The sequence below is a fragment of the Neolamprologus multifasciatus genome, chromosome 17 (assembly GCF_963576455.1).
Source record: "Neolamprologus multifasciatus chromosome 17, fNeoMul1.2, whole genome shotgun sequence".
In the NCBI taxonomy this organism is placed as follows: Eukaryota; Metazoa; Chordata; class Actinopteri; order Cichliformes; family Cichlidae; genus Neolamprologus; species Neolamprologus multifasciatus.
Genome location: NC_140455.1, coordinates 26,321,917 through 26,335,700, shown reverse-complemented (window position 1 = coordinate 26,335,700; position 13,784 = coordinate 26,321,917). Strand labels below are relative to the sequence as shown.

At 41.5% G+C, this 13,784-nt stretch overlaps 1 protein-coding gene and 1 long non-coding RNA gene across 2 annotated transcripts in view; both read left to right on the top strand.

Moving 5' to 3' along the window:
• The window catches only part of snd1 (staphylococcal nuclease and tudor domain containing 1), a 177,884-nt gene that overhangs the window by 33,515 nt on the left and 130,585 nt on the right, over window positions 1–13,784 (top strand). The window contains exons 12-14 of the mRNA XM_085137231.1: window positions 5,884–5,984; window positions 8,260–8,370; window positions 9,909–9,981. Of these exons, the coding sequence (XP_084993357.1) occupies window positions 5,884–5,984; window positions 8,260–8,370; window positions 9,909–9,981 (285 nt within the window). The remainder of the gene's footprint in view (window positions 1–5,883; window positions 5,985–8,259; window positions 8,371–9,908; window positions 9,982–13,784) is intronic.
• LOC146499514 (uncharacterized) lies at window positions 9,989–13,657 on the top strand. Its single transcript, XR_014870089.1, has 2 exons — window positions 9,989–11,760; window positions 11,794–13,657. It is a non-coding gene; the product is annotated as an uncharacterized LOC146499514 (long non-coding RNA).

Genomic DNA, 13,784 nt, shown 5'->3' with positions numbered 1-13,784 from the left:
AGATTAGCTTGTACATTGTGAATGCTAGCAGTACTAACACCAGTAGCCTTGTTTCTTTGCAGGTGCAGAATGTGGTTACGCATTGCTGCAGCTGAGTGGTTGAATGTCTGCTGACATAGCCTACATAAAAGCTTTTACTTCTATATTAGAGTACTGAAGAGATTCAGAGACCAGGGTAGACAACTGCCATCGTGCCTTAATAAAATATATAATAAATTGGATAAATATGCTAAAATTGATATATGGAGTATGAATAATTACTTTAACCGACTTATATTTCCGTTGCCTAGACAACTAATCATGCATGTCCCTACTCTGAAGACATCCCTTTATGACTTTGACTGCATGTTTTTCATACTGCTGAATGAATTTAGAACTGTATATATAGCATATGCCACCATATTCCTCACCATTTGATTAGTATTGACATTGGATTCCCCCAAGTGTGTACTTATAGGCTCTTTGAAGTGAGTTAGGTTTAAGTGGAGAGCTCTTGCCCATTTGCCAGCAGTACAGCTTCCTCTCTCCTCACTGGTGAATCAATAACAGAGCAACTCAGGAATGTTGCCTTCCTCCTGTTTCTTTATTGTTCCAAAGACACAAGGTTAAACCGTTTGTCACATTGTATCATTTTTAGAAATAGTTACTCAGCCGTACCCGACTTTTGAAAGAACAAGAGTTGTTCTTTACCTGCTTTGTTGAATCCCCCAAAAATGATGATGGGGGAATATTTTTGAGCACAAGTCCAACCCACGAGGCTTTAATGTTAATCCATGTTACCCTGGCCTACTTGTGGTGTCAAGTTGGATGCAGGTATGCAAGTGTGCAGATGCATGCTGCGATCCAGCAAGGAGAGGAGTTTAGTCGACCCACTTATTGTCATCCTGTGTCAGAACAATGAGCTCCAAGGAGACAGATTTGGAGCAGACTCCAAGACCACAGTTTCCCTTAAAATTTTGCTCGAGAAAGCCCCACTTTTATCCTGTCTTCCTTTTGCTTTCTGACACAAATGCAGACAAAGATTTGACCTCAATATTGTTGGGGGGTAAATTGGAAGTTTCTGCTTCATGTCTTCCCTGAAAGAAGCAGAGGATGTAATTCCCTCTAACTGCAGATCTGTCAGATAATAGTAGGTGTATTTCAGCATCATCTTGAACAGGTGTCGACCAACGCTAATGGTCCCTTCCAGTCACAAGGCTGAACTATCATATCGACCTACAGGTGTTCCCCTCTGCCTTTAAGCCCAAGAGTGCAATACATTACGGGAATTGGGAAAACAAGCAGATTTCCCTGTGACTAAACCTGCTAGAACGTGACTAAGCATTAACCAGCAGTCTCAGTGTGCTCAGCTCAATGCCCTAATGCCAGCGCTCTGGTTTAGGAGAATAAAGCTATATTAAATGCTTTTTTCCCCTTCTTTCTGTTAAACCCCTATTCCTCATCTCTATAAGGAGAGCGTGGGGCTTTTGATCTTTTATAAAGCATATCTAATATCCATATTCAAAAGACTTCTTTTTTTCCCTTCTTTTTTTGCCCAAGCAGAGGCTATAGCTCTCTGAGGCAAAAATGAATTGGTTCAATACCTTCTGAGCAGCTCCTGCGACTAGACATTTTTGAGTTTCATATTGACACATGCTAATTTCCTTAAATTTTAATCATGTTTATATTAAGACTTTGAAACTAAAACTTGATGATTTTTGTTTTTTAAATGTGACAAATAGTAGAAGGTGTTGGAATTTTTCAGTAACTCCTTCTATCTTATATCCAAGAACTTCTTCTGAGCTATCCCTTTATGGTAAGCTATAAATACACTAAGGCATTTTCTTTTTCTCCTTTCTTGATGTCACTCTACGTCTTTCTGACTGACTGTCTTGGTCTTTCTCATTTATATCGCCACCCCCATTGAAATGGCAGTGCTTGCATGGTGACATAATCCCAAAAAGCTTGATGTGGCTAACTTTATAAGTAGTGCTTCTTGTGCGCCTGGGTCTCAGCCTCAGCAGAAAAAAAGTAGAATGGAAATGTTGCATTAAGCCACTTATCAGGGTTGAGCACATTCGGATAATCCTGCGTGCTCAAAGTGGCTCCTGTTATGCAGCTGCTTGTGTAGTACTGTTAGCGACAGAGTTTCCCCCTCTTATTGGTGTGCACATCAGTGTGTGAATGAATTGAGAATGTCGTGTGTGTGCGCACGCAATGTGGTATTTGATGCGGTGTGTGTGAGTGAATGTGAAAGTTGATTTGGGAAAAGCTTGAGGTATGTGTGTTCAAGCAGACGCAAAGCAGGTAGTCAAAGCGTCATCAGGTCCCATGGCTGAAAATCCAGATGGGGCTCCCTCTTCCTCCTCTAATCCCCCCTCGTCCTCTCTGTGTCGTGCTGTCCCAGTATTTTCTTTCTTTCTTTCTTTTTTTTCAGCACAGTTCACTTCATTAAATGATAGCCAGCTGTGATTATAGCCTGCTAAAACACAGCAGCAACCTAAGCACCTCTCTTGCACACAAACGGTTGTTCACTCACCCACACAGTCTCGCTTCTCTTACAGTAGCTTCATACCTCGTTTTTTTTTCATCTTGCACTAATTTTCTTAATTATCCCTCTCTTTCTTTCTCCTCATTTCTTTTCTCTTCGAAGCTTAAAAATGTCCAGTCTTTTATATACGATAGTCTCTTGTGTGTTTCCAACATCCAGGTGCAGGTGAGGCTGTTCTAACACCTGTGTGTATTCCTGCATGTCGAACAACCCCACACCCACCGCTTTCTTTTTTATCACCTTGGTATGCATGCTGCAACAGCTGAACTGTGAAATTTCCACTAAAAGCTTTAGCACTGTTAAATGCAGTCTTTGATTACATGTGCATCTTCACCAGTTTTTAAGTGTGTATTTGTTGGCATGTCCATTTTAAATAGTTGCAAAAAGAACAAGCTGTGAGGAGCTGGGTAGATAGACCGTGTAGGAAACGACATGTTTTTTTTTTTCCTTTTCTGTTTTTAGCTAGAGCAAAAATTAATCACCTACATGCTATTGGGATAAGCTGCCTGTCACTGTGCTCCTGTCTGGAAACCCCATCATGCAGAACCCATACTGGGCTTCTCACAACATGGTACCCTTCCCATATCACAGCTTAGCATAAGTTATCTGTAATAGCCTTTCACTTAAGACCACCGCAAATGGAGCTCATTCTAGGAAGCTCGACAACCCCACAGTCACGAGCCTGTCATTATGTTGCGTTATTGGCAAAGGTTGTTTGCACTGAATGCTAATTCGACTTAGTCTTCATGCATCCGTGCCGGTAACAGTCATGGCATAAGGCATTATTTTTTATTCTTTGCATAAAGATCCATTTGGGCAGATGAAATCATTAGATTCAGGTATTTAAGGTTAAGTTCACTGAGCTGGTCAAAACTTACCAATTCATATGCTTATGATAGATAGGATGAAATGATAAATCCTAAGTCCTTAAAAATCAATAAAATGTCTTAAATTCACTTGGATATGAGTCTTAAATGTTTTAGTCATGACCCCACAAGATTTTACAGCACACAGTGCTGCTTGCTTGCTTGCTACTTCAACTTAATTGGTCACAGTGTTTTTTTTTTTAAAAAAAAATGTTTATGAAAATGTATAAAGGGAAAAATACAGTAAACGGTAACAGCAAGATGATGAGATAAAGGACATTGCTAACTTAACAGTTGTAGCTTACCCATTTAAAAAGAATATTAGAATTACAGAAATTCTCAGCAGGCCTGGTTTAGGCCCAGTGGGCTACTAGGCTTACAGCACACTGGTGTAAAGCCCATACATGATGATAACAGTAGAGAAGGCTTTGCTAGCCAGACTGCTCAGTCTAAGATGTAAGTTTAAAGATAAATGGCTTGAGAATAAGAATTTCTCTTGGTGGTTAAAGTCGATGCCTGGAAATCCTTAGAAAACAAACTGTTTTGTATGCCAAAGGTTTTCCAAACTTCTTCACTGTCGACATCTCTCCATTGCAAATTTGGCATTATATTAAATTTAAAGTGGTATTAAAAAGACCTTTCTTATAACCTTAGACACAGAATGAAGCTGTGACATTTGATCATTGTGAATTCCGAATGTTCTTTAAGCCCACTGTGTTGGCCATTATTCAACATCGTAACTCAGAAGCAGAAAGGAAGATTTGATTTTTCATACTGAACTAGTGACCTGTCTTTAGACTTTGGGGATTGCGGTGTAGTTTTTCTGTGCCGCAAGGTTGAAGATGCAAAATTTTTGCAGCAACATCCATTTTTTTCCCCCCTCTCTCTTGTGGCTACAGCCTTATGTTGTTTCAGAATGACCTCATTGGCTAGGCATGTGAACACAGAACTCACATTTGATAAGCCAATATTTTTTTTTTTATTGCAGAATACAAATTTGCAAAAGACAAAAAAAACAACAACTATTACTCGAAGTCTTTTTGAAATCATCTTCACGCTAAACCCTTTGCCAGTATACACGCAGAAACGCCAGTGTATAGTAAAAAGAAAAACAAGTATTTTGTTCCTTTGGCAGAGTTGACTGAATATTCCCATGTTGCTTGTCGCCTCAGCAGAACAAACGCATTTTGTCTCTCACTTCTCCTACTGTCCTTATCACTCCCCCACTTTCTAATCCATCCACTGCCTCTCCCCCTCTGTTTCACTCTCCTCTGGGGGGTTCTTATAGATGGCTCTGCCTTATCAGGAGATCTGGTAGATGGCCCGTGGAGAATAGGCCTGGAACTCCTCTAATCTAACATTGCTGGTCAGAGTTATAATCTGTCATCACCTTGCTTAATGGGGAACCAATGGAATTTCAGATACAGAGCTTATAGCATCCAGCATTACATTTTGCTTGGATGTTGAAATCTCCCCCAGTCTCCTCTTTCTGTGTTGGTTTTCTCCTTTTTACTATTTCCTGTTTCATCTGATTCCTGCACTCGGGGTCTTGTGTCACATTGCTTTGGCTTTTATTCTTCTTCTCCCACGCCTAACCATGGATATGGGCATGGTCATTAAGAACAATTTCACACAAAACCAGTACAAAATACAAATTTTCTATTTTTTTTTTTAATTTATTTTTTTTTTATTTTCTCCTTTCTGAAAATACAGTTGCAGTTACTGTTGAACAGCACGGCACTCTTCCTTTCCCCTGCTCACGTCGCTACATACTCGTTTTGTCCATCTAACGACAGGCCAACGTTGTTCTTTCATGTCCCTGTAATAGGCCTGCCTGCATTGTCTGTTGGACTCATGTCTATGCTTTGGCGCTGTGATGCAAAGTCAAATTCCCACATTCTTTTTTCCCCCCCTTTTTTTAATATTCCTCCGTCTTATCACACTTGTCTGACAAGGTTGAGACGTAGCTCTTAAACTACCGATGGTGTATACTGGTATGGCTACATCCCTGCTGTTACTGCTGTCTGCCTGTGTCTAGCCCGCAAAGCAGGCTTTCCCTGTCTCCTGCCTGCACATGCACGCAGCTGAGTGACAAAATTGTATCTTCGGGGTGGGTGGATTGGAGTCTATCCCCAGGGAGCTGTGTTGAGAACACACAGTGTGGGGTCATTTGGGTTCTATCACTGTTTTGTGTGTGTGTGTGTGTGTGTGTGTGTGTGTGTGTGTGTGTATGTGTGTGTGTGTTGTCCCAAACACCCACTGTGTGTTAATACTCCTCCTCTGGGGAGATCTGCAGTGCTGGCTGATGTGATTCGCACTGACTGGGGGTGACCTTGAGAACTGGGACAAATGAAAAGACCCCGATACACATACATAAGCCAGAACACACTTCTCACACTAATTATTACCATAACCGTTGTTGCCATCACTTTGTCTCTCTACTCTTGGTATATTTTTTTGACCTCTGCCTTATGTTCCCCCTTTCAGGTCAACGTGACAGTGGACTACATCAGAGCAGCTACTGGTCCAGGAGAAGGCACGCCTGCCTTCCCAGAGCGTACCTGTGCTACAGTCACAATTGGCGGCATGTAAGCCATGCACCACACTGAGTCGCCTGCTTTATATTCTTTTCTACCGTTTTAATCCCCTTTTCCATTAATACCTACTCGGGTCGGCTCGCCACGGTTTTCAGGGTTTTCCATTAGGTGATAGTACCTGGTACCAGGTACCTTCTCCCCTGGGGTTCCAAGCGATCTGAGGCGAACACCAGAGTATGCCACCGAATGGCTAGTCAGTGTCATTACTCGATGAATCATGGCTTCACATGGAAATGGATACACAGAAACAAGACTGTGGTCTCAGAGTCTCACGAAAAGCCACAGTATGAGAGGTATATTGATGCCTCGACGTCCACCTTTTTGATGTGGGGTTCACGTTGTGTACTAATTATGTCACAGGACACGCTCGGCTGCGTTACTATAACAAACCCACACACATTAGGCGGTACTCAATTGCAATGGAAAACGAGTTGAGGCGAGCCGTGCCGCATCGAGGCACGCCGAATCAATCCGAGTTGGTACTGATGGAGAATGGCTGGAGATAATCCAGCAATATGAAACAAGAAAGGCTAAGTAAAACATGGAAGTATAGAAAAACTGCATTGGATATCAAAATACTTTAGGTTTGTTCAGTTGTCTTTAGTGTGCAGTAGGAGACCACTGAGCCAACCTTTTTGGGAGATCACACAGCACGTAATTTATCAGTGTAAATGATTTCACTAACACATTTCCATTTTGTTAGTACAGCTGCTTCCCTATTAAACCCTTTAAAAGTCAGGTTAATCTGTTGTAAAATGACACAAAATATTCATTTTTAAATTCATATTACTTGTAATTTCACCATCAATCATAAAGTAACCTGAAAGTGTTTCTATGTCTTTTAAGTTCATATTAAAAAATAGAAGAATAACGTCACCTCAGTGCAAGCAATTATTTTCTATCTACAAACTCTGCTTTGAAGGAATTCGGGTCATCCGTCTGAAACATGTATTTTACACAGTACCAAAGATATAAGGACACATACCTACTACTACAACTGTTCAGAGGTTCAAATTTAATCAGAGCCAGTAAAGAGGTGCTTTAATGCCGCTGTGCTTGAAATTAAACGTCAGAAGTCTGTTCTCACTCAAAAAAAATAAATAATAAAAAGATAAAAGCCACACTTATCTTCTGGTTCCCTCTGTTTATATCACTCAACACATAAAGCGTCATCACATGCGCACATGGAGACATAGATGCCTTCTTTTCATCAAACCAGCTGTCCTGTGTTTGGTAGTACATGTCCGTACAGAGGTCAGGATCCGGCCTTGTCAAACCAGAACCAGCAACTCTGCTTGAGATGAAACAGTTGGTGAGGCTCCCCATGAGGCCTGAGGTCAGGGCCTGATTTGGTCAGCGGGGCAGAGGATTTTGACCTTGTATGAGCTATTCTTGTGGTAATGGACTCGAGACTCTGTAGCTTGTTTACGAAGAATTGTGTTTTGCTGGAAACTTAGCGGGAGGCTATTTGTTAGAAATCACTCCACGAGACACTCATGCACAGTACACTTAAGATCTAACAGTCTTGGAGAACTTTTGGAGTCTTGTGCGAGTTAAGATTGTCTAAAGTGCTTCCATCGTTTCACGTCATCCAATATCAATTCGATTATAAGACCGTCTGTTGAGGGACCTTTTGTTCCCTTTGTCCATGAAAATGTTTTTCTGTGGTTTTGTTTCTGGTGTCACTATTGCTTGCAGAAAGTAAAATGGGGATCAAATGCCTAAAACCTTTTCATACATAGTATAAAGATAAAGATGATTGCTTCCAGGTTATCGCCCATTTAGCTGCATTATTTCCAACAGAAGAGCTTTAAAATATAGAAAAGGAACCGTTTAACTGGCATCAACAAGGGCTGAATGATTGCGTCAGTCCCCATGCCTGCACCATGTTGACAAATACTCTGAAGAGTTTCTTTCTGTCCCTTCATTTCTTTCTCCCATGGTTTAGCTAGAACACTGATGTCCAAGGGCTAGCAACTAAGTGCTACATTAAGCAGCACAATGTCCCCGTCTTTCTGCCTTCAATCCTCTCTTCCCTACATCAGTGTCACACGGTAGAAGGGGTTAGTCAAGTGTGCAGTGTCAACATTTAAGTGACCTTTGTTCGTAAGCAAACCCACCTTCTGGGATTTGTAGTATGCATTCCCCACCCCCCCCACCCCCGTTGAGCTAGCTCCCTTTAGAGCTCCTTTGTGAAGCCGAGGGGTTTTGCTTGTTTTTTTGTTTTTAATTAAAGTAATCTTTCTTTCTCTGTTCTGTTCCCCAGCAACATAGCAGAGGCTCTCGTAAGTAAAGGCCTTGCCACAGTCATCAGATACAGACAGGATGATGACCAGCGCTCCTCCCACTATGACGAACTGCTTGCCGCAGAGGCACGGTGAGGAACACACGCTCCTTCACACAAAGCACTCTCCGTCTACCTTTTACTTGAACTTAACGCTGCCGTGCACGTGGCATGAAGGGGGGCTTTGAAATGATTAATTCTCAGAAATACACATTTTTTGCTTCAAACGAAACATGCTTGTGACGCACATGTGTGCACTCTCTCTTTTGACCTTGAGAGATTTTGCTTTTGTGAAATGTAGGAGACTTAAAAAAAAAAAAATGACCTTGAGGCTTTTTTCCTTCTTCAGTTTTCTTTTGAATTTGCTGTTAAATGCTGCACTGCAAAGGTGAAGTAATTCAATTTTTCAGAGTGTATTTTAGCGTCACCGCTGTCATAAGTTCCAGCGTGTCACAGCTATTGCTTTTTCCTGCAGAAATATGTCATTACCCTCACATATTGAATCATGCATACATTTTTGCCCTTTCCTTTTTTTAATTTTACATGCCAAGGGACATACACACACGTCTTCCCATGTGCTAGACATTAAATCAGAGGCTCTTTACACAGGGCCTAAGAATAATTATATGGAGATGCCGAGGAGAGATTTAGTACAGGCTTTATTACTCTGCCACAGATTAGGATCTGCTTGCTATAGGTAGAGCAGATGCAGCCACAGCCTCTTGGTTTAACTCTTTCTCCTCTCTTTCTTTCGTGTGTCACTGCCCAGTTGCCCTGTTTTTCTCCTTTCTCACCTGATTCCCGCTTTCCTTCATCCTTTGCACATTTTGTCCTTATTTCTGCACCTTAGCTAGTTTTGTCCTTCTTTGGTCTAGCTCTCCTCTTTTCCCATTTCCTTTTCTCTCTACCCCTTCTCTTTTTCTTCTTCTCTCCCTTTCTCTCTGTCCCTGGTGGGGTCCTATTAGAGTTGATGGGAGGTTTCTTTCTGTGGCCTTGACTTTATTTTTAGTTTCCACTGCACAAGGCTAGTGGCCCAGAGCCTTCAAAGGAACCTCCTCCTGGCTGTTAAATGCACATGTATACATGCTCATATGAACGTACACAGTCAATCCTTAAAGGCAGTGCTTTTGCATCCCAGTGACATGTGGCACTTTGTGGCATGTTCGCCCCCACTTTGCAGTTGCAGCCGCAGGCCACCTTCATCTTATTTGTCCCTGGAGCTGCGGTAACCATCACTAAAAACTGCTAGCTGACTCTCTATAAAAGCATCTCTCAATTTCTCCTCATTTTCGCTGGTATAACGGTAATTTTTCTTCCATTATTATTCTTCTGCCATCATTTTGACTTTTCATCTCAAACATATAGATTATCTGGCTGAGAGGAGGAAAAAATCCTCCCACTAGTGCTTTCAGTTGTGCTGTAATGGCAGTTCAGGGAAAGAAAACTGAATGAATTTATATTCTACTTGTACAAATCCACAGTAGCTCTCCATGTATCTACAGTGATGACAAAGAAAGAGCTTCTGTTTCTCCAGGTCTAATAAACCTCCAGTCTTATGCTTTTTCCATCTAATAAAGCCATTGAGCTATGCTTGAGAGACATGTGTTTATAGTTTAACCCTTTTACTGCAGGGCCATCAAAAATGGGAAAGGGCTGCACAGCAAGAAGGAGGTTCCCATCCACAGAGTGGCTGACATCTCTGGGGTGAGTATGTTTTTGTGTATAAATGGATGCAGATTGGCAGATTCTGTGTAAAGAGGAATAAAAATGTATGTATGCTGATTAACATGCAGTCATGCAGACTCATTTGCATACAACCTGAAGATACATCAGGCCAGTGATTCTCAGAAGACGCTCTCTAATCCTTGACTCACCCCTATAAGTGTCCTCTAAAAATATGCAGCACCATTAATAGAATCATCAGCGAGACTTGGTCCTAGCTTGTTTACGTGTGCCCAGGGGCTTGATAGAGGCATCGTTTGGCTAATGAAGCCTGATTGAGAGTGCTTACCAAATGAGCATCAGTGTGAGGAAAAGTATTTCAGTATCAAGTGATGGGTGATTGGTGCACTCCCCCCCCCCCCCCCCCCCCCCGTTTTTCTTTTCTTTTTAAAAATCACGCACAGTTTTTCAAATTTTTTATCATCACGTCTTTCTGTCTTCTGTTCACCCTGTCGTCGCTGTCGCGCTTACTTTAATATAAAAATAGATTTTTTGTATTTTAATCATTAAGGATATGTCATTTTATTTATGTGGAGTTTATGGCAATCATCCTTTCATTTATGATTGTGTTCGTCCAATTGCTTTTAAGTACAGGATTCAGACTGGCTGTAATTGAAATGGTTAATTCTTCTTTTTGTTAAACCCTTTTAATTAAAGCTGAAAGCAATCCCATTTTGATTGCCTCATTTGAAACCCATTGTGTGTATAGAAGCAAAATTCTTAACACTGTGCTTGTCGACTCCCCGTCTCTTATAGATTTTGACGAGACACTTAACAAGTGGAAACTGAACTTCAGAAACATTAACACCTCATTGTCTCTCTCACTATTGTAGTACTCTTGTTTGCTCCGGAGAGACATTTTGTTAAATTAATTAGTCTGTATTTCTTTTTTTTTTCTTACTCATAGATTCTGTATTTTTATTCTTGGACTCTAGAGTAGCTTTGCATGATTCACAGTCCAAAATAATGCCTATTTATGTTATAATGGGCTGTGATGCAGCTACCCAGTTTATTCTGTATCTGGAGACAACTGTGTTTATATAGATTTGGCCAGACACACTCATTGGACACTTCAAGTACACCTTGCTAATGCCCGGTTGTACTTCTTTATCTTCAGAACTACCTTCACTCTTTGGCGCAGAGTCAACAAGATATTAGAAGCATTTCTCTGAAATTTTGGTTCATTTTCACATGATGGAATATCGCAGTTGGGGCAGATTTGTTCGCCACATCCTGGAGGTTCTCTCTTGGTGGCTGTGGAGGTCATTATCATGTTCAAGAAACCAGTTTCAGATGATTTGAGCCTTGTCGCTTGATCCATTATCTTGCTGGGAGCAGCCATCAGGAGATGGGAACACTGTAGTCATAAAAGATGATAAAGGGACCAAAGTGTGCCCACAATTCTATTTATAGAATAGCAGCCTGAACCACTGATACAGGGTAGGAGGGATCTATGCTTTCATGTTATTTACACCAAATTCTCCCCTCCTGTTGCCTGAATCTCACAATAGGCAATCAAGACTTGCCGAGCCAAGTAACTTTCACCCCCCCAATCTTCTGTTTAGTGAGCCAATGCAAATTGTAGCTTCAGTTACCTGTTCATAGCTGCCAGTGTGGTCGTCTGCTGCTGTAGCCCAACTGCTTGTATTGTCTCTTCAGATATTCTCTTCTGCATATCTTAAATTAACATTGGCTATTTAAATTACTGCTTTCACATGGAAGCTTTTTAAACCCCAAAGGTAGTTGTGCAGTAAAATCCCAGTAGATCAGAAGTTCCTGAATTACACACACCAGCCCGTCTCGTGACTTACATCAACTTTCATCCCCATTCAGTCACCTTCTCCTTGTTTACATAGCTAAATGAATTAAGTTGCCTCCATGTGATTGGCTGATTTAGATATTTGTGGCAACGAGCAGTAGTTAAAAAGCTATACCTAACCAAGTGGCCTGCGAGGGTATAAGCTCTGCTCTAATGATGCATTTGAACGAATCATTAAAGCTCTTTAACGCCAACTGGACTTCAGAGTCTGGCTAATAAGTCATTAAGATGTGGCTGTGTATAAGTGCTCTCAGATGTTTTGCTCTTCTACGTTGTCATCATTGTAGGCTCCCTGTCTCATTGTGTCAGCAGCACAAATAAATTACCGGCAGTCCCTGTAAAAGTAATTATGACAGGGAATTGTTGTGCTGACTGAGCAGCTCTTATATTTCATCTGGGAGGTTTAATGCAATTCCTGCTTATAAACCTCCACCCAACTTAACTGGCTAAACTGACCACATTTAATATGTGGCAATGACTTAGAAGTGGTTGCACGGGGAGGTGCTCAATAATTAACTATAACAGTAGTAAGAAAATTATTATAGGCCACACAGAGAATTGCACATCACACTCGTTAAATTCTGTCCCATTAAGCCCACAAAGGTCGTAGCCGTCCTTGCATTTTAGCGCGATTGTGCTCCATCATGTGTTTATGTGTGACATGCACATGAGTGCTGTGCAGAGCCCCTCTATAGCCTTTCTGTCACTTTCAAATAAGAGATGCATGATTTGCAGCACCAGCTAGGATTGATGCCAGTGGGCGTGCGCATGCACCAGTTGTTTGGCTAGGCTAATGTAATGAGCATTCTAATAAAAGGACCAAAATAGCAACATTGCAACTCCACACCTCAGCATCCATCCACTTTCTTCACTCTGTTTTTTTTTTCTTTTTAATTTGGTATACGCCTACATGCAACTGCGGACATACACGGGCACCCTCTCGCACTCACACACTTCTTGCACGCTTCTATACGTCAGCATCCTTTGGTGGTACAGGTTTACCGAAAGGGATTATGTACATTGAGTGGGATGCAGTCACAAATAGAGCAAGGATGGGTTTATAAATGTATTGTGTAGGAGATGTACAGAGGTAGTGGGAGGAGAGTAGATACAGCACTTGACTCACCTCATGCCTTTAAAGGTTGCATAATGAGGTCCTCTCCTTTCCCATGTCTCTTCATTTCTTTCTTTCTTTTTCGGAACCAAGTTAGACTGCACAGCCCACACACTGCAGGTGCTGTAAATGTGTGTACGAGCGAGCGTTCAGTTCTGACGTCTCCCACTGAGGGGGTTATTTTGGATTGCAGTGGGTGCAGTTCAGGTGGTGCATCTTATGACTGAAGCACATACCCTTTACTCAAATGCTCAAAAACCCCGGTGACGCGCGTTGCATGGTTCTTCTCGTCCGTCTTTTCTGTTGCCGCTTTATGTCTAGTGTAGCATTCTCTAAAAAAGGAACGGAATTATTGATATTTGTGGTTTTGAACCGCTCTGACCCTCGCATAAACTCGCAATAACAGTGGGAGAACACATGTTTTCGCTCTGACTTTACTCGTTTTAGCTCCGTCCTTTCCTCTGAGGCTTTGTGCCTACTCCCATGTCCACACTGCCACACACTGGGCAGTGACTCACTGGTCTGTTGTGCCTACATGCTCATGCCTGGAGTAGACGCATATTAAATATTTTTTTTATCGTTTACAAATCTTCCACCGCCGCTACATCACTGACCCGGCTTGAATACACATGATTTGGCTCTGCTTGTAATTTTGGCCCAAGCGCACCACTAAGCTAGTGACTCACCCTTGAGAACAGAGACTGAAACGGGAAAAGAGAGTGTTTTTTTAAATTTATTTATTTATTTTAATTGGGTGGATCTGATCGACGTGTAAAATTATCTGAATTAAGCACACACATTATGTTGTCTATTAACCTATTTACTATGTGTCTTGTCTACATAGCTATTTCA